We start from the raw sequence: 20500 nt of genomic DNA, 5'->3' as shown, positions 1-20500 counted from the left end.
GTTGTTATGTCTTTAAGGTTACTGGCCATTTTTTCTGCAGTGTTTAATCTGTGTTACTCTCATTCAGTTTATTTTTCACTTGCATTTTTTTGTCTCTGGAAGTTTGTTTCTTTTTTGTATCTTCCAATTTTCTTTTTATCATGATCCTATTTTCCTTTTGAGTATTTGGAGTATATTTATAATAATTTTTTAGAATCTTATTTAAAAATTAGTACACAATAAAACAAATTTTTGATATATTTATATGAATTTAACACACATATAGATTTGCATAACCGTCACTGCAATCAGAATACAAAACAGTTCTATCACCCCCAAAATACTTCTTCATGCTACCCCTTTGTAATGATTCCCCACTGCTACCTTAAGCCCCCGGAGACCACTTATCTGTACTCTGTCACTAATTTTGTAACAAAGTCTTTGTTAGAATTTTGTCTTTTTGAGAATGTCATACAAGTAGAATCATAGAGAATGTAATCTTTTAATATTGACTTCTTTCACAGTGTAATACCTTTATAATTCGTCCAAATTATTGCATGTATCAGTAATTTTTAAAAAAAATATCATTGAGTACTATTCCATTATATGGATACCCTAGAGTTTATCTATTCACCTGTTGAAGAACATTTGGGTTGTTTCCAGTTTTTGGCTCTTACAAATAAAGACGCTATGAACATTCATGTACAGGTTTTTGTGTGAACGTATGCTTCCATTTTTCTAGGGTATATATATCTAAGAGTGAGATTGCTGGGATGGGTAGTGTATGTTTAACTTTAAATAAAACTGTTTTCAAAGTGTCTGTACCATTTTGTATTCCTATCAGAAACATATGAGACTTCTGGTTGCTGTACTCTCACTGGCATTTGGTATTGTCAATATTTTTTATTTTTGCCATTTTGATAGGTGTGTAGTAGTATCTCATCATGGTTTTAATTTGCATTTCCCTAACAGCTAATGATGCTAAACACCTTTTCATCTGAACATTTGCCTTCTGTATATCTTCTTTGGTGAAGTGACTGGTCGAGGTTTTGCCCATTTTTTATTTTGTTTTTCTTACTGTTGGATTCTGAGTTTTTGATACGTTTTGGATAGAAGTTCTTTATTGGATATGAGATTTGCATATTACTCCTAGTCTGCAGCTTGTCTTTTCATTCTTTTACCTGTGTGTGTTAAAGAGCAGAAGTTCTTAATTTTGATGAAGTCCAAGTTGTCATTATTTTCTTTTATGTATTTTGCATTTTGTGTCATGTCTAAAAACTCCTTACCTAATTCAGGTGATGAAGATTTTCTTCCATGTTTTCTTTAAAAAGTTTTGTGTTTTACATTTAGATCTATACTCCATTTTGTTTTGTTTTGTTTTTAATAAGGAGTATGTTTAGATCAGCTTTAAAAAAATTATTTTTTGCCTATGATGTCCAGTTGTTCCAACACCATTTGCTGAAAGGACTATACTTTATCCATTGAATTGCCTTTGCACCATGTCAAAAGGCTATTGGCCATACTCGTGAGAATCTATTTCTAGATGCTCTATTCTGTTCCATTGATATATGTGTCTATCCCTTCACCAATATCATGCTGTCTTGATTAAGTCGCTTTTGAGAACATCTAAAAATCGGGTAGTGTGACTCCTCCGATTTTATTTTCTTTTTCAAAATTTTGGCTTTGCTAGTTTCTTGGCCTATCTATTAAAAATTTAGAATCAGTTTGTCTATAACTACCAAATCATGCTGGGATTTTGATTGGAATTGTGTTAAATCTGTAGATCTGTGTAGGGAGAATTGACATCTTTGTGAGTTTTCCAATTCACGACCATGCTGTCTCTTGATTTATTTAGGGCTTCTTTGGCTTCTTACATCAGCTTTTATAGTTTCTAGCACACAGATTCTATCCATGCTCTGTTATATTTATGCGGCTGTGTGTGCTGAATAATCTAATAAGAAATCTTCTGTAGGTATGAGCCTTCCTTCCAAACAATCCAGGGCATAGCAGAGGGATCCCACACTCACTCGGGTTCTGTGTGCCCGACTGTGAGCCTGGAACTGGAAGGCACTGGGAACACCAGACGAGTGGGACTTGGTCCCTGTCCTTGAGGAGCTCAGATATTCAACCCTTGTGTCAGATCCTTATTTTATGAGTCATCAGAGTGATTAGTTTTATGGAACGTTGCTGTGGGTTGGCAGGACTCCCCTCTCTCCGCTCCTGAGGGAATATCTAAACCATGGGAGGAACGTGGCACTCCTTCTGTCACATCTTATCAATACGTTTAATTAACCACAGGCAACATTTGCCAGCATGAATTCCAGACTGGGAGCACGAAGTGAAGTGTTCTGGCAAATTCTTGGCCACACGAGACTCTAACAGCTTGCTCTGGATGGCCCCAAATGGGGAGAGTCTGTCCCTTTGGGCTTTCCAACTGGTGAGGCGCTCCTGCCCACCGTTCCTCGCATAGGCTCACTGGTTTGCAGGAGGAAATGCTGTTGCCACTCATCCTTCTAGGGTTGTCACTGTGCCCTTCCGGGGGGCCTGGGCCTCTGACACTGCAGCGCGGTCCTGCTCAAGGGTTTCCAGCCTGAATCCTGGGCAGAAGCAGCGTCCTGCGTTCCTGTGCCTGACCGTGAGTGAGCGACAGTTTCCTCTTTGGCAAGGCTCTGCCTGTGCTCCTCCTAGCTGCTCAGCCTGGCTCGACGTATAAGGAGAGAGGAAAACAGTGCCCATGGTAACCCCTGAAGGTTGGCTACTGTTTCATCTCAAACTGAACCATTTCCAATAGTCTTTCAGCAGACTTGACTTAGCAGTTTTGGAATCTGTGGATTCCATCTGGGCAAAGTCAGAGAGCCCACAAGGGGCCCTGGGCTCTATGGAGTCAGCCTTGCTGGCAGGCCTGGGCCGCTGTCGTTGGGCGTGGCGAGTGCGGAAAAGTGATGATCTGTATCCATGAGTGGCAACGAGCCCTCCGTGGTGGAGAGGAGGGGTCGGTGGTGAGAGGACTCATGACGGGGGGTCGGGGAGAGGGCCTCAGCTGCTCTCTGAGAGGGGAGTCCAGCCGTGAGTGATGGGAAGGGAAGGACTGTGCCTGGTCCAGCCGAGGCCTTGCAGGCTGCAGACCCGCTCCCCACCAGGGCATGATCCCTGTATCACGTAAGCCTCATCTGCAAGCAGAGACCTGGTGCCTGCCGGGGCTTCTGTTTGGGATCCAAACCAATGTGAGAATGAGTCCAGAGCTGGGAGTCCACACAAAGAGTGAAGGCTGACTCCATTGAAGGCTGATTCAGGCAGAATCAGTCAAGACTTTTCATTTCAAGAACCAAAACAGCCAGCTCAAACTGGTTTAAATGATGAGTGAGTGAGTGAATGAAGGAATAAATGAATGAGGCCCGGGGGGCAGCAGGGCCGGCCTGCCCGGGCACCAGGCACACAGCCAACTCCCGTCGGAGGAGAGGCCGGGCCTGAGCAAGGGCCAGCTCCAGCGGGGCTAGTGGTCGTGGATGGCTCCAGTTCTGTGGGGCACTGGTCTGGAAGGTCTGGAAGCCCAGGAGTCAGGCTGAGGCCGGGCCCCACCCACTGCCAGGGCAGCTGGGACCGGAGAGAAGCTTGTGCCGCTTAGGTGTTCAGGGCTCACCTCTGGAGCAACATGATCTGGGGTTTTGGGCGACACCGGTTCTTGGGAAGGATCGACGAGCCCAACATTCATTCATTCACTGTATTCTTTTTATCTTTTCTCCCAGGCAGCAGATATTCATGAAGGTGGCATGTCAGGGACTGTGACAGGCCGACCACATCCCTGACTGGCCCTGTGGAGTTCGTAGCCTGGAGAGGGAAACAGAAAAACCAACAAGCTCTTCCCTCCCAGAGTGACAGGGGCAGCATGGGGGGCGCGAAATGCAAGGAGCTGAGAGAGAGAAGGGAGGGGCATCTGTCCCTGTCTGGCGGTGGTCAGAGAGGGCTGCCTGGAAGAAGTGGTACCCAGGCTGAGACCTGAAAGGCCTATGGCGAAGAGCAATGTGAAGTAGGAGGGGAGGGGTGTCCGAGGTAGCGGGAGCAGCTTCTGCCAGGCCTAGAGGCAGGAGAGAGTAGGCGAGGATCTCGGAGAGCAGCGAGGAGCCCAGTGTCTTGCTGTGCTTTGGGTCCTGGCCCTCGTCCCCAGCCCAGGTGATGGAATTTTGTCCCTCCTCTCTCCATGGTCCTGGCTGCTGACAGTCTCTCTCCTGGTGCCCATGGCCTCGGGCCTGGGGGAGGCTCTGCTGTGGGGCTTGGGGCATCAGAAGCACGGAACCAAGGGGGCCCTGACTCTGGGACTGAAATCCCTGGTGTGTCCTGGGGGCCACCTCGGCCCGGGCATCAGCAGCCTCTGGACAGGGCCCGGTCTTGCAGAGCCTGGAAAAAACACGGCACGTTTAGAAGGATGAAGGCAGCTGGAAGGATGAAGGCAGGTTTCTGGGATTTACATTTGAGAACCCAGAGATGACAGCTGTCCTGCCTTAATTCCAGGACGGCAGAGGGAGAGGGGAGATTCCAGCCGGGCACGCACGTGGGTGCCGGCTGGGGCAGGGGCCTCTCAGTGGCTGGCCCCGCCTGCCAGCGACTTGGGTGCAGAAGAAGAGCAACGGGGTTTATTTCCCTCCTGACACTCGCTGGGGCGCCAGTGATTCCACCTGCCCCTCACTCGGCTGAGCACCTCGGTGCAGGTGAAAGAGGGCGATGCATCAAACAGTCACAAGCTGCACGGCCCGGAAGGGGGTGCGAGGGTGGCAGGCGTCCTGCCCGCGGCCCCTGCCAGCCTCGCAGCCTCGCTGGCTGAGGATCAAACGGCGCAGATGTGGCCCGGGAAGCAGAGTGGTGGGCAGGTGCCTTCTCGATGCGCGCGGCCCCCCAAACCTGAAAGCGAGCTCCAGGAGTAACAGAAACTGACCACAGATGAACATTTCTCCGTGATGAGCGGCCTTGTGCCAGGGAGGTAAGAAGGTTCTCATGAACGCAGGCCCTTTTCCAAGCAGGAAGGAGTGGTTTTTACATTTTTGCCCTCTTCCGTGTCTCTCTGAAGCTTAAGGCCTGCCGCGTGCCAGGCAGGGGGAAGAGATGTCAACGTCTGTTTGACCATCCACAGCATTTAGGGAGCTGCCAGCAGGAAGGACGGGGACTCGGTGATGCCTGCTGATGCTGGGCTTCACGCTGGGTCAGCTCAGAGGGTCCTGTTCCCGTCAGCCGTGCAGCCCGTGCATCTCCCCAGGGCACCTGCGTGGCCAGGCGTGTGGCTGGCCTTTGGCGACGCGAGCTCAGATTTGCTTTCTTTTGCTACGGCGCTTCTGAATGCTCCTCCGTGAGCCCGTCTGCTGCACCAGCCCGAAGAGGGAGGATTTGACAGGGGAGGTGACAGGGCTGCGTCTGCAGGTTGGGCGCTGGGAGACTGTACACGTGGAGGGGCCACTGGCAATAAGTCTTGGATGGAGTCAGCAGTGGACGCGCTTGGCATGCAGGGCTGGGTGAAAGGAGGCTGGGCAAGGAGGCAAGGAGCAGATCTCAGCCCAGGCTCTGCGGTATTTATACTGAGAACTGTTAGGCGGAGCTCCTTTAAAAGGATGTGGGGGGAGTTGGCGTCATCCGGCAGATACCACAGGGCTTTACCCGCAAGAGGTCAGGGGAGGGAGGTCATGAGGTGTGAGCGGGGCACCGGCCCTCTGATCTTCTTTAGGCCGGAGCTGGGAGGTCACAGGGCATCTCAGGGACGCCCTGGGGAGCTGGATGCAGTCTCGGTGTGAGTGCAGATCTGGCCCCGCCGCTTATTAACTGGGCAGGTGGCCCAGGTGACTTGAGACTGGGTTTCCCCATTGCAGGATTGTGTAAGGTAAACAGTAACAGTGCTTCCTGTGTGCCGGGCCCTTTGCACATCCCATCTCATCTCATGCGATCATCGAGTTCATCAGCTCCCCGAGCCCAGAGACCGGGAATCTGGACCGGGTCTGTCTGGCTCTTTCCCCGGCACCGTGTGGCTCTCGTGTGTGACCACACCCAGCTCTGCACTTCACCGGCAGTAGGTGCCCAGAGGTGTTAGCAGGAACCTCCCCGAAGCCTCTCTTTCCTCCACCCGCTGTGTACGCTCAGTTCAGCACACACCTGTCTCGGCCTCACCTGTGTGCAAGGCTGGGCTCCCTTCCCGCAGGGCAGCCCCGTTATGGGAAGCTGCTTCCGACCCCCTGGCTGCAGCCCCCCAGGGTGTGGCCACGTAGCGAGCTCGTGCGAACAGAACGTGAGCGGAAGTGGCACACGTCACTAGCTGACGGGGTTAACAAAGGGGTGTGCTGGGGGCGGGGAAGGGAGTCTTTTGATGGGTGCTGTTAGCTCTGCAAGATGAAGAAGTTCTAGAGAACTACGGTGCAACAATGTGCATACAGTTACCCGCCCCGGACTGTGCACTTGAAAACGGTTAAGAGGGTACATTTGATTCTGTGTATTTTCACCACAATAGGAACAAACCCCTCAAACCGCCTGTGCTATCTCTAGAGAGAGGACTCTGCGGGCGGATGGAGCCCGGGTCCCTGAAGGAGCCTGTGGAAGGCCACCGGGCCAGGAACATCGACATCGGATGTGAGTGAGTGAGACGTTAATTGCTCCTGTGTTAGGTCACCAAGATTCTGGGCTCATCTGTGATAGCAGCTAGCGTTGCCTCAACTAATCAAGGGGGCTTCAGAGATAAAGACCGAAGGCCTCCCTTCCCTCTGGAGTTCACAGGATAGGAGGAGATGGCAAACATAGAGGCTGTAACACAAGGTGGGTGAGCACCTTCAGAGCACAGGCAAGGACATGGGGGAGCCAGAGGCAGGGAGGACTCCTCGGGATCAGAGAAGAATTCAGGGAGGACGTGGCCGGGAAGAGGACATTTCAGAGGGGGTGAAGGAGAAGACAGGCCACTTGGGAAGGGACCCCACTCTGAGCAAAGACCTGAGAGCCGAAGTCCACGCGAAGTGTCCGAGGACCTGGGGGTGTGAGTGGCGGGGCCAGGCCGGGCAAGACTGAAGAGTGTGGGCTTGGTCTTGTAGGCAATGGGAGCCATAGAGGGCTAATGAGGGAGAGCGTGACAGATACACTGTGCTTCAGGCAGGCCCCTCCAGTCGCCGTGCAGGGATGCCTGGAGCAGGAGATGTTAGATGTGGGAGACCAGGAGGAAGGTGGGGGATGGAGGGGAGACGTTCAAGAGGGTGGAATCCCAGAACCTGAGACAGAAGAGGGGCAGTGGTGGAGGGGAGCAGCGGTGCGGGGAAGCCTCCCTCCCTTTCCGCAGGCTGTGCCCTGGGTGTGGGGGGAGGCACCTTTCGTGGAGATGGGGCGCCCGGGGAAGGAACAGCGGGCTGTTGGGTGAGACAGTCCCAGTTTGTTGACCCCGAGCTGGACAGTGGCCCTTCCCATGGTCTGAGTCCAAGTGCTGAGAATCAGCCCCCAGACTCTGCCCTTCTCTTTGAAGGGTCTGGAGCCTGTCACTGCCAGGGGTACCAGAGGGCCCCCCAGAATGCCTGTGACAGCCCCACCCCCATGTCTCCTGTCCCATGGGTACCGGCGGATGCTTCCTGGAGCTGATGATGTTTTGGGTCGGGGCGACTGCAGTCTGAATGTGCAGGACCATGAGGCAAAGCAAAGTGATGCTGTGAACACACGTACTCAGAGAACTTACATAGTCCTTGCGTTGCCTTGAAAAAAAATCTATAGGATTTGCTTTGCTTTGTGGCATTTATGAGAAATCTACCTTGCAAATGAGTTTCAAAAATAACCTCTCTCACAGCTCTGCGTCATGCTCACCTGTGGGGATGGGGTGTGGAAGTGTGTGTGTGGCCTGGAGGTCTGGGCCTGGGACCGGCCTGGGTCACTGCGGGAGGGACGTGGCAGGACTTGGAGGTGTCTGCTGTGCCAGGGGCTTAGGCCTGGAGGGTCAAAAGCCAGGGGAGACAGGCATCTTTAGTGGGTGGAGGGGCTCCTCTGGCACAGTGAACCCTCAGCGTCAGATGTGCCCCCTGGCAGGGCTCCATCGTGGTCCCCTGACCCTGTCGCCCGGGGCCTCCTTGTTCATCAGTAACCATGGGGACTTCCTTTCCAGCATTCCCGTGGGGATGCTGGCCATTCCCCACAGCCTCAGCTGTAGAGATGGGAAGTGGAGTCTGCCTGTCCTCCCGGCGAGCATAGGGCAGGAGAGGTGATGGACAAGCCTCTCAGACTGAAAGAACCGTTTCAGACTGAGACCGGCTTCCTCCCAGACCCCTTCCTCCCCCTGTGCCCTCTAGCTGGGGCAACGGCCCCCATCTGCCCGAACATGAAGTCAACCCAGCCCTCCATCCTCCCCACGCCCACATCCACTCGGTCACATGGCCTGCTGAAGCCAACCCGGAAACGCTCCCTGAGTCTGTTCCATCCTCTCCCTCCTCCCAGCAGCTCTCCCCTGGGCTATGGAAATCTCTGAACTGGTCACCCGTGTCTAGTCTCTCCTTCCTCCACCATCTCCAGGAGGATGGTCCTGAAACCCATCTGCATGCCTGGTCATCACACTGATGCTTAAAAAGTTCCCTTGACCCCTTAATGTCTACAAGACGAATTTTAACGTTCCCACTTTATTCATGGAATGTTGCACCTTTGTGGTGTCCCAGGCCCATGTGCAACTCCATGTGTCTTCACATGTCACTCTTTCTGCCAGGAATGCCTTCACCTCTCCCTCTCTCTTTGTCTGGGAGGGTGAATCAACTGGCCTGGCAATGGTTAGGGCAGCAATGCCAGAGTAGATGGCACCTTTGCGTGAGCGACACGGTGGCATGCCATTTGGTAAGGGGTTTGATAGGTGAGCGTGTGTTTGTGTGTGATGTGTACCCCTTGGCATGCCCAGCCTGGCTCCTGGGAGTGTCCTGCGGCAGGGCAATCTTCCTCCTGCGCCCAGTCTGGGCTGCAGCCCCTGGAAGGTGCATCATTCCTCCTTGGATGTCTAACCTGCAAGCTGGGCCCACGCCCGGGCTCTGGCCCCCTGCGGAAGGTCTAGTCACACCAGCAGCACCGCCCAGCACGAGCCTTTGAGAAATGCGTACGTAAGCACAACTTTTTGGACCTGCTGGGCTGGCAGGTGCGGGAATCTGAGCGATTGCAGTTTGCACAGGTTGACCCTCAGACAAGCGTGGCACCAATTATTTCTTGGTGAGCAGCTGTACCAGTCTTTTGTAGCATAATAACGGGGAGTTTGGGGAGCAAGCCTCTGAGAAGGCTTTGGCTGGGGAGCTTTTTCAGCTGGCTCTGTCTTTCCAGCCGCTGTCACTCAGTGGGCACGAAGAGACCTCAGCCAGCTTCCTGGGGCCTGATGACAGCCAAGCTGCAGCTCTTCCGGCGGCACCACGATGCTCCTTGCCAGGCACCTGGCCTCATCTCATCCTCCCCGCAGCACTAAGAGGTAGATGCTTTTATCCCTTATGAAAGATGGGGACCTTAGTGGTTAGCAAGGGGCCTCCCAGGGGCTCGTGGCAGAGCTGGAATTAAACCTGGGCGTGTCTGACTCCCAAACTCTTGCCCTTCTGCCACTGTGTCTGTCCCTGAGGAGTCAGGGATGAATGCCTTTTGAACCTAGCTCCTTGCCTGTCTCTCCCACCTCATCCCCAGCCACCGCTCTCAGACACCCTGTGTTCTAGGTGCATTGAGCTTACGTCCAGGGAGTGCAGAGCAGCACAAACTCTGTGTCTTTTATGTCACATGGACAGCCAGCGCGTGCTAGAGGCTGTCCCTGTGTCAGAACGTGGCAGACTACAAAAATGGCCATGGTTCTTTCCCTCCCCAGATTCACACCTCCTTGCCATGTTACTTTGGGAGCTCTCGCATTCTTTTTTTTTTTTTTAAGTTACTGCATTATTTTATTTTTATTTTTTTACTGATGTATAGTTGATTTACAAAGTTGTGCCACTCTCTGCTATACAGCAAAGTGACTCAGTTGTACACATATAGACATTCTTTTTTGTATTCTTTTCCATTATGGTTTATCACAGGATATTGAGTATAGTTCCCTGTGCTCTGCATTAGGACCTTGTTGTTTATCCATCCTATATATACTAGTTTGCATCTACCAACCCCAAACTCCCTCTCCCTCCTTCCCTCCCCCTTGGCAACCACAAGTCTGTTCTCTATGTCTATGAGTCTGTTTCTGTTTTGTAGGTAAGTTCATTTGTGTCATATTTTACATTCAACATATAAGTGATATCATATGGTATTTGTCTTTCTCTTTCTGACTTACTTCACTTAGTATGATAATCTGTAGTTTCATCCATGTTGCTGCAAATGGCATTATTTCATACTTTTTTATGGCTGAGTAGTATTCCATTGTGTATATGTACCACATCTTCTTTATCCATTCATCTGTCGATGGACATTTAGGTTGTTTCTATGTTTTGGCTATTGTGAACAGTGCTGCTATGAACATAAGGGTGCATGTATCTTTTTGAATTACAATTTTGTCTGGGTATATTCCCAGGAGTAGGATTGCTGGATCGTATGGTAATTCTATTTTTAGTTTTCTGAGGAACCTCCGTACTGTTTTCCATAGTGGCTGTACCAACTTAACATTCCCACCAACGGTGTAGGAGGGTTCCCTTTTCTCTACAGCCCCTCCAGCATTTGTTATTTGTAGACTTTTTAATGATGGCCATTCTGACTGGTGGGACGTGGTACCTCGTAGTTTTGATTTGCATTTCTCTAATAATTAGTGATGTTGAGCATCTTTTCCTGTGCCTACTGGCCATCTGTATGTCTTCTTTGGAGAAATGTTTATTAAGGTCTTCTGGCCATTTTTCAATTGGGTTGTTTGTTTTTTTGTTGTTGAGTTGTATGAGCTGTTTGTATATTTTGGAGATTAAGCCCTTGTCTGTCGCGCCATTTGCAAATATTTTCTCCCATTCCGTAGGTTGTCTTTTCGTTTTTTTTATGGTTTCCTTTGCTGTGAAAAAGCTTGTAAGTTTGATTAGGTCCCATTTGTTTATTTTTGTTTTTATTTCTATTGCCTTGGGAGACTGACATAAGAAAACATTGGTACGATTTATGTCAGAGAATGTTTTGCCTATGCTCTCTTCTAGGAGTTTTATGGTGTCATGTCTTATGTTTAAGTCTTTAAGCCATTTTGAGTTTATTTTTGTGCATGGTGTGAAGGTGTGTTCTAACTTCATTGATTTACATGCAGCTGTCCAACTTTCCCAGCACCACTTGTAAAGAGACTGTCTTTTTTCCATTTTATATTCTTGCCTCCTTTGTTGAAGGTTAATTGACTGTAGGTGTGTGGGTTTATTTTTGGGCTCTCTGTTCTGTTCCATTGATCCGTATGCCTATTTTTGTACCAATGCCACAATGTTTTGATTTTTTTTTTTTTAAGGTCTCAGTTCAAGTTTAATAAAACTACAAAAGACCAAAAGTGATACCCTACTACTATACACATCAGTTTGCTTGCCCCATAATACAGCTCAGGCCATTCCCTCCAGAGGAAGAAAGGCTGGCTTCCCCAACCCCTGCAGGAAAGGCCTGTCCAGTCCCACACCCCATCCTGGCTGAGTGTAAGGTCTTGTGTTTTAAGCATGACAATAGTACAGAAGAGGTTTTGCTCTCATGGCCACCTACTGCAGCCTGGCCCTAAAATGGCCCAGCGCTCACTTCTGCTTAGAGAAATATTCTTGGCTCTTCTGGACGTCAGGCTTGATGGTATCACTGCCAGGCTTCCAGCCAGCTGGGTACACTTCCCCATGTTTGTCAGTAAACTGGAGGGCCTGAACTAGTCTCAGGGTCTCATCCACAGGACGGCCAACAGGAAGGTCATTTATGGTGATCTGTCGAAGGATACCTTTATCATCAATAATAAAAAGGCCCCTGAATGAGATGCCTTTATCAGCCATTAAGACCCCATAGTCCGGGCTTCCCTGGTGGTGCAGTGGTTAAGAATCTGCCTGCCAAAGCAAGGGACACGGGTTCGAGCCCTGGTCCGGGAAGATCCCACATGCCGCGGAGCAACTAAGCCCGTGTGCCACAACTACTGAGCCTGAGCTCTAGACCCCACAAGCCACAACCACTGAGCCCATGTGCCACAACTGCTGAAGCCTGCGTGCCTGGAGCCCGTGCTCTGCAACAAGAGAAGCCACAACAATGAGAAGCCCACGCACCGCAACGAAGAGTAGCCCCCGTTCACCGTAACTAGATAAAGCCCGCGCACAGCAATGAAGACCCAACACAGCCATAAACAAATAAATAAATAAATTTATTAAAAACAAAAAAAGACCCCATAGTTCTGAGCAATGGTGCGCTTGGGGTCTGATATCAAGGGAAGAATGTTCATGGGTCCCAGTCCTCCTTGTTTCTTGGGTGTGTTGATCCATGCCAGGTGACAGAAGTGAGAATCCACAGAAGCACCAATCACTTGGAAGTTGAGCTTCTTAAATTCTTCTGCCCTATCACTGAAAGCAATGATCTCTGTGGGGCACACAAAGGTGAAGTCAAGAGGGTAAAAGAAGAACACAACGTATTTTCCTTTGTAGACAGATAGGCTGGTATCTTTGAACTGACCATCTGGCATTACAGCAGTTGCTTTGAACTGGGGGACACGGTGCCCAATTTTGGCATTTCCTTCCTGAAGACATATTGCTGTCAACATTTCTCACAGACAAACCACCGAGGACAGTCAGGAAGGAGACACGCCACTGTTTTGATTTCTGTAGCTTTGTAGTATTGTCTGAAGTCTGGGAGATTTATGCCTCCTGCTTTGTTTGTTTTTTCTCAGGCTTGCTCTAGCACTTCTGGGTCTTTTATGGTTCCATGTAAATTTTTGAATTATTTGTTCTAGTTCTGTGAAAAATGTCATGAGTACTTTGATAGGGATCACATTAAATCTGTAGATTGATTGGGTAGTATTGCCATTTTAACAATATTAATTCTTCCAATCTGAGAGCATGGAGTATCTTTCCATTTCTTTGAATCCTCTTTTATTTCCTTTATTAACGTTTTATAATTCTCAGCGTATAAGTCTTTCACTTCCTTGGTCAGGTTTATTCCTAGGTATTTAAAAAAAATTTTTTTGGTGCGATTTTAAAAGGTACTGTTTTTACATTCCCTTTCTGATATTTCATTGTTAGTGTAAAGGATGCAACCGATTTCTGAATGTTAATCTTGTATCCTACTACTTTGCTGAATTCATTTATTAGATCTAGTAGCTTTTGTGTGGAGTCCTTAGGGTTTTCTATACGTAGTATCATGTCATCTGCATATAGTGACAATTTTACCTCTTCCCTTCCAGTTTGGATACCTTTTATTTCTTTTTCTTGTCTGATTGCTGAGGCTAGGACTTCCAATACTATGTTGAAGAGAAGTGGTGAGAGTGGGCATCCTTGTCTTGTTCCAGATTTTAGTGGGGTGCCTTTTCATTCTTACTCTAGACTTGACCATGAACTTGCTTTGGCCAATGTAACATCTGCAAACATGCTGCAGGTAGAAACTTGAGGAGCCTACACAGTGGGCTGGTCCTCTCTTGCTGCTCATGGAACCCTGCCTCCTTGTGAAGAAGCATAGGCCAGCCTCCTGGATGATGAGAGTCCTATGGCCTAGTTACATCTGCTGCCTGGTTGACATTCAGCCAACTGCCAGACATGTAGGTGAGGCATTTTAGATCATCAGCCACCAGCCGACCACCATCTGAGCACAGACACACAAGTGAGCCCGGGAGAGGTTGGCTGATACTGCCCAAAGCACCAGAACTGCCCACTGACCCACAGAATTGTGAGCTAAATAAATGTGGGTTTATTTTTTAATTAAAAAAAATTTATTTATTTTATTTATTTTTGGCTGCACTGGGTCTTCATTGCTGTGCGCGGGCTTTCTCTAGTTGCGGTGAGCGGGGGCTACTCTTTGTTGTGGTGTGTGGGCTTCCCATTGCGGTGACTTGTTGTGGAGCACGGGCTCTAGGCACGCAGGCTTCAGTAGTTGTGGCATGTGGGCTCAGTAGTTGTGGCTCATGGGCTCTAGAGTGCAGGCTTGGTAGCTGTGGCACATGGGCTTTGTTTCTCCGCGGCATGTGGGATCTTCCCAGACCAGGGCTTGAACCCATGTCCCCTGCATTGGCAGGCGGATTCTTAACCACTGTGCCACCAGGGAAGCCCCATGTGTGTTGTTTTAAGCCACTAAATTTGGAGTGTTTTGTTATGCAGCAAGAGCTAACCGATACAAGACATTATGTTTTAGTTACTATTGCTTATAACAAACCACCTCAAACTTAAATGCTTAAAACAACCATTTTATCTTGCTAATGGTTGTGAGTTAGGGATTTGGACAGGGCATGGCAGGAATGACAGGTCTCTGCTGTCTGATGTCCGGGGCCTCAACTGGAAAGACTCAAGGGCTGATGATCTGGATTATTAAAAGATGGGGGCTGGAATCATCTGGAGTTGTCTTCACTCACTTCTGGTAGTTGATATCGTCTGTTAGCTGGCATCTCAGCAGGGGCTGTCCATTGGAGCAGCCACGTGTGGCCTCCTCACATGGCCTGAGCTTCCCCACAGCGTGGTGGCTTCCAGGCAGCTGGGCTTTAATGGAGGCCCAGGGTTCCGAGGGGGAGTATACCAGCTAACAAGGGGGAAGGGAACTGCCTTGTATGACCTTGCCTCAGAATTTACTCAGCATCACTTCTGCTACCTTCTATTGGTCACAAGCCAGTCACAAGCTCTCTGCTCCCCCCAGATTCAAGAGAAGGGAATTAGACTCCACCTTGACGGGGGAGTGGCAAGTTTTAGAGGAGCATATGGAGCAGGAAACGCATTGTGGTCACTTTGGGATAATATAATCTGCCACCCATCATCTCACCCAATTCTTACGACAACCCAGTGAGGTAGGTACTATCATTATCCCCCTTTTTCAGGTGAAAAAACCAAGGCTCAGATGGTTGGTGATGTTCCCAAGGACCCGTGGTCAGGAATGTTGGAGCTGAGTCTAACCACTGCCCTCTACTGCCTTTCCTGGGCTGTCTTTTGGGACTGGATCTAGTGTCTCAGTCGACTTTTCACTCCTCTCTCTCAGCTTTGTGTTTTTGTCTCCACTTGAATGGGTACATCTAACAAGGAGCTGCGCTTCTCAATGTCCCTCTCAACCTTGCTGGGGGTCCTCACCATTTCCTTAATGACTGTTTAGAGGCCAGGGGTCTGTTATTGTGGGGGGAGGTGGGTAGGGACACAAATAATGTGCTTGACTGATCACCACCCGTCCTCCTTCTACAAAAACAGATGAAGTTTGAAGGTACCTAGTAGGCAACTTGCATTTAAATCCTAACAGGATGGAAATAGGGGTCGTATCTCTGGTCTTTAAAAGATTAATGTTCTCTGTTACAAAAATTATCACCACGTGAGTGTTTGCAGTCCTGTTTTCTACTCTGACCCCCTCCCAGCCCACTAAAAATTCCAGCTTTGCCCACTGACATTTCCCTCCTCCATTCTTAGGGGTAAAAATGGGAGGATCTATATTGATCTGTGAAGTTTTTAAAATAACTTTTATTGACACATAAAATACATGTATGATATGTGTTGATGGCCACAATGTCCATTAGCAGGAGGATGGAATAAGGCTGTCAGATAAAAGGCAGAATACTCTGTTAAATTTGAACCTTGGATAAACAACAAATACTTTTTGCAGTGAGCATTTTTTTTTTTTACAGCATTCCAAGCACTTTAATTTGTGACAGAGCCAAAACAAATAAAAGAATGATAAAAACATTCTTTTAATTGTAAAGAGTGCTCATATTCGAGTTTGGTTTTTTTTCCCCTGCAGGTATTGTGAACACCGATAATTTCTGAAACACAGATCTTGATCTGGATACTTGCAACAAACTTTTATAATCTCTGCCTGAGTAAGAAGTGAATAAGAAACGTACTTATAAAGTACGTTGACTATACAATGTGATATGAGCATGTCTCACAGTGTACAGTTTGATGAATCATTACAGAGTGGACACATCTGTTTCTTGTGTTTCAGATCAGGAAGCAGAACATTCAGGCTCCCCAAATGTCTCTTGTGTCCTCATCCAGGAGCTACCAATCTCCCCACCATCCTGCCTTCTAATAGCAGGGGTGAGTTTGCCTGTTTTTGGATACCATATAAATAGAAATACCCAGTTTGGATTCTCTTAGGCTTTTGTTCATCATTATGTCTGTGACATCATCCATACACAGCAGTAGAGCATTTTGGGTAATATTACTGTGTAGGGCATACTTATGCTACAATATTATTTGTTGTTTCTCTGAAATTCAAATTTTACTGGGTGTCCTGTATTTTATTGGTCAACCTTATTCCATTCTCCCGTTAACGGACATTTTGTAGTTTTCCGTTTGGGGCTACTATGAATAGAGCTGCTATGAATATTCTAGTACCTGACTTTCAGTGAACATATGGACTCATTTCTTTTGGGTATTTACCTAGGAGCGGAATTTCTGGGTCATAGGGAATGCATATGCTCAGCTTGGTGTATACTGCCAAGAGGCGTTCCAAATGGTACCCATTTACACTCCAGCCAGCAGTGTGCGAAAGTTCCAGTTGCTCTGCATCCTCGCCAATACTTGGCATTTTCTGTCTTTTTCATTGTAGTCACTCTAGTGGGTGTGTTCGGTTTTAATTTCACCGTGGTTTTAATTTGCACATCCCTGAGGACTCCTAAAGCTGGGCCCCTTCTCGCCTGCCTAGTGGCCATTTGGGCCTCCTCCTTTGTGGGCATTTATTTATTTTTATTATTTTATTTGTTTGGCCGCACTGCATGGCTTGTGGGATCTTAGTTCCCCGACCAGGGATTGAACCCACGCCCTAGGCAGTGAAAGCTCGGAGTCCTAACCACTGGACCGCCAGGGAATTCCCCCCGTGGGCATTTCTTATATCGCTGGGATACAAGTTATTTGTCAGATATATGTCAACTATCTTTTCTTGGGGAGTTTTAGGGAACAGTGAGAGAGGATTCCTGGCTAGCTGTGGGTCTTGTGGGTGACACAGAAGAACGGGGTGGAAGGAGGAGTTTGATAAGAATTGCTCTGGATAGTGAGCTGGACTTTGAATGCTTACTCATTCTGAGACTGAGCAAGCCTTAGGTATATTCAGATCTTGACGTGAGGGTGCAGCTAAATTTCCATTGTATTGAGTTTATAACATGTCTTGGGAAATTTAACCTGGATGGTTAGAAGCACGTCTAAGAAATTTGTATATGTCCCAGGGTAGACTCTATTGACGGGAGAGGTCATCCCTAAGAGAATGGAGATCCTTATTTTTCATAGAAGGATAAAACGCCACCCCCCCCCCCACAAACACACACTTGATAAGAATAAAATGTGTAGTATTTGAACACTAGTGGCATCTAAAAGGTCCACTTAATTCATAAATCAAGGCTGCACAGCACATGATATTTATGGCAACTCTTGCTGGACGAAATATTAAAATTTGTAAGAATTGTAAATGCTGTCACACGAAATGCTACAGTCATCGGGCATAATTGATGACTTCCTCCTGGATCTATTGAATAAATTAATTTCATTGCTATACAGATGATATTAATATGCTTTTATAATTAATTTAGTTCTGAGAACTGCTTTGGGTGCCAAGATTTCACTGGGGGGAGAAAATGGCTCAAGGTAAAAGGCGACACATGAAGAATAATTTGGAAATCAAATAGAGAATAACACTCTAATAGGAGATAGCAGGCTTGGGGGGATCTTGTCGTAAAGGGAACACACCAGGCAATTGAGGCAGATATTAAGCCAGAATTGTGTATTTCTGAAGTGGCCTCATTTTCCTGGGGATTCATCGTGTCTCGAAGTGGTGGTTTAAGAATGGGGTAAGTGGAAAGCCTCCCTCTTCAGTGGGGTTCGTCGGGCGCTCTTGAGACTGAAGCCTTCAGCCTACAGAGCTGGTCTCAGAGCAGCGTTCTGAGGGGGTCCAGGGAGGGGCATCAAATTATCAAGGATGTCTATTACTCAGAAAGCAGGCTCCCTCCCAGTGGGATCTTTACAACTAAACAACCAAAAAAACCCAAAAAACCAAAAAACAACCATTTACGGAGCCCTTTCTTCTTGCCAGGCATGGTGCTAAGTTCTTTGCATCTACTGTGTCAACAGGATTGTTTCTTTCCTCCTTGAAAAAATAACCTTTGACTTATTACAAAATAATGCATGTTTGGGGGTTATTCTTTAGAAAACATAGTTGAACAAATTCAGCCATGCTTTCACCCCTGGGGTGCGCCATTCCCAGGGCTCCGTTTGGGGTGGTGGTTGGAAGCTGCAGCCCGTAAAGTGGTGGATGTTGGACCATGGACTGTTTTCCCAATACTTTCCCCTTTCCTTAAAAGGATCCCCCCAAACGTGGAGAAGTGCTTTGCTTGGAGAGAATCTTTTATATTTCCCCCTCACCCAAGTGCTTGAGTAAAGTATAAGACTTAGACATGGCCTGATTTAAAGAGTCATATTTCATGAAAAAAATCTCCTAAAGCATGGTCAGTTCAGATGCAATTGCGGAAAAGAGAAATGATCTTTCTCTAATTAAAAAAAATTAATTAATTAATTAATTAATTTTTTGGTTGCGTTGGGTCTTCGTTGCTGCGTGCGGGCTTTCTCTAGTTGTGGTGAGCGGGGGCTACTCTTCATTGCGGTGCGCGGGCTTCTCATTGTGGTGGCTTCTCTTGCTGCGGAGCACAGGCTTCTAGGCACGTGGGCTTCAGTAGTTGCGTCACGCAGGCTCAGTAGTTGTGGCTCGCGGGCTCTAGAGCGCAGGCTCGGTAGTTGTGGTGCACGGGCTTAGTTGCTTCGCGGCATGTGGGATCTTCTCAGACCAGGGCTCGAACCCGTGTCCCCTGCATTGGCAGGCGGATTCTTAACCACTGCACCACCAGGGAAGTCCGATCTTTCTCTAATTTTGAGAAGCACGAGTTTAGGGCTCTGAGCACACACAGTGAATTCCTTAGGAGCTGATGTTAAACAACTGGAAAGATTAATTGGAAAAAAGGATCCCCCAACACAATTTCCCCTGATTTAATGTTTCATCAATGCAGTCAACCCTGACTGAGCCCCAGCCACATGCCAGGGCTGGGAGGGTGCTGGTGGGGCTGCGTGGGGTGTGTGTGTGTGTGTGCGCGTGTGTGTGTCTGTTAGAGAGAGAGAGCACATGTGGATACATGTATAGAGAGAGCACATGTGGATACATGTGTAGTGATGTGTGAGTGTGCATTGTGGATGTGTGTGCAAGTATATGTGACTTGTGTATTGTGTGTCCATGCTGTGGGCCATGGTGTATGTGCGTGGACATGTGTGTATGTGTATGAGATTGTAACTGTATATGAGTGTGTGTGTATGCATGTGAGTGTGTGTGGGTTGTGTCTATGTGACTGTGCTTGGCATGTGTGCGTACGTGTGTGTGGTGTGTGTGTATGTGGGGTGTCTGTGTGTGTGTGTGTATGTGTGCGTGTGACGGGAGGGGGGCATGCAGAGATGAAGAGTACGCTGAGTCGTGCTCCCAGGAGCTTTGCCAGGAGAGACTAGGAGACCTGCGCTCAGCACCCTGTTCCTTGTTATCCAAAGCACCCCCCAACCTCCCTCCCCACCTTCCCCTCCTCTACTGCCCTAAACGCCGGCCACCCTGGATTGCTTGGGGTTCCCACACCCCCAGCCGTGGCGTCTTTGCCCGGAGCACCTTACTCTCGGTTTCCTATCTGTCAGCCCGCCTGTGAGGGGACAGTCCTCAGTCACCTCAGGCCCTGTGTTTCCTACCCTGTCGCTTTACAACGACTTTGAAATGGTTCCACCCGGGAGGCAGCGGGGTTGCTGTGAGCGTGGGCGGCTGTGTGAACATCGTGAAGGAGAAGCAGGTTGTCTGTCATCGTCTGCGATGAGGGTGATGTGTGTGTCCTGAAATGGTTAAGCGAACACCAGAGGCTGAGCTAGTGGAGGGAGGACTCATCTAGAGAACAAATGAAGACTACTGGCTGAGTCGGGGCCCAGAGTACAGAAGGATGCGTGCGGAAACCCCACGGAGAGGGGGAGCCGCCCACGTGGAGGTGGTTTGCACAGCTGGAGGCCTTGGTGAGGCTCCGGGTTATGACTTCACACACGAGACGACGTGCCACGGAGGGAGAAGAGCCCTGAGCTCACCGCCTGGAGCTGAACCAGCCTCCCGCACGGCTTCCAGCTCAGAATCTGCTGGGGAGCCGCCCGGCTGTCCTCATCCGAGGAGCCCAGAGGGCTGGGCGGACACGTCTGTTGCCGGTGGGCCTCCATCTTTTAGTCATGCTGGGCAGCCAGAGAGGCTGACGTGTTTTCTAGCCTTCCTACCGTCTCCTTAGAGATGAGGGCGGATAAACTGCCTTTCCGAAGCCAGCGTTTCCACTCTCAGTCTAGGTCCCTCCGGTGGATTTGGAGAGAGAAGCTTACGGACTGTGGAAGGCCGCCTCCAAGATGGCTGCCTCCTGAGACCCTGCTCTCGTGAACCCTGTCCTCGTCTGGACTCACTG

General features: G+C 48.8%; 1 protein-coding gene and 1 pseudogene across 1 annotated transcript in view; one reads left to right on the top strand and one right to left on the bottom strand.

Moving 5' to 3' along the window:
- Positions 1 to 20500, top strand: part of LOC137767214 (uncharacterized) — a 95418-nt gene that overhangs the window by 57049 nt on the left and 17869 nt on the right. Inside the window, exons 5-6 of the mRNA XM_068547924.1 lie at positions 9271 to 9412; positions 15997 to 16091. Of these exons, the coding sequence (XP_068404025.1) occupies positions 9271 to 9412; positions 15997 to 16091 (237 nt within the window). The remainder of the gene's footprint in view (positions 1 to 9270; positions 9413 to 15996; positions 16092 to 20500) is intronic.
- LOC137767651 (peroxiredoxin-1 pseudogene) lies at positions 11547 to 12637 on the bottom strand (annotated as a pseudogene).

The sequence above is a fragment of the Eschrichtius robustus genome, chromosome 7 (assembly GCF_028021215.1).
Source record: "Eschrichtius robustus isolate mEscRob2 chromosome 7, mEscRob2.pri, whole genome shotgun sequence".
Lineage (NCBI taxonomy): Eukaryota > Metazoa > Chordata > Mammalia > Artiodactyla > Eschrichtiidae > Eschrichtius > Eschrichtius robustus.
The sequence above is the reverse complement of the archived record's forward strand: the minus strand, read 5'-3'. Positions and strand labels throughout refer to the sequence as shown.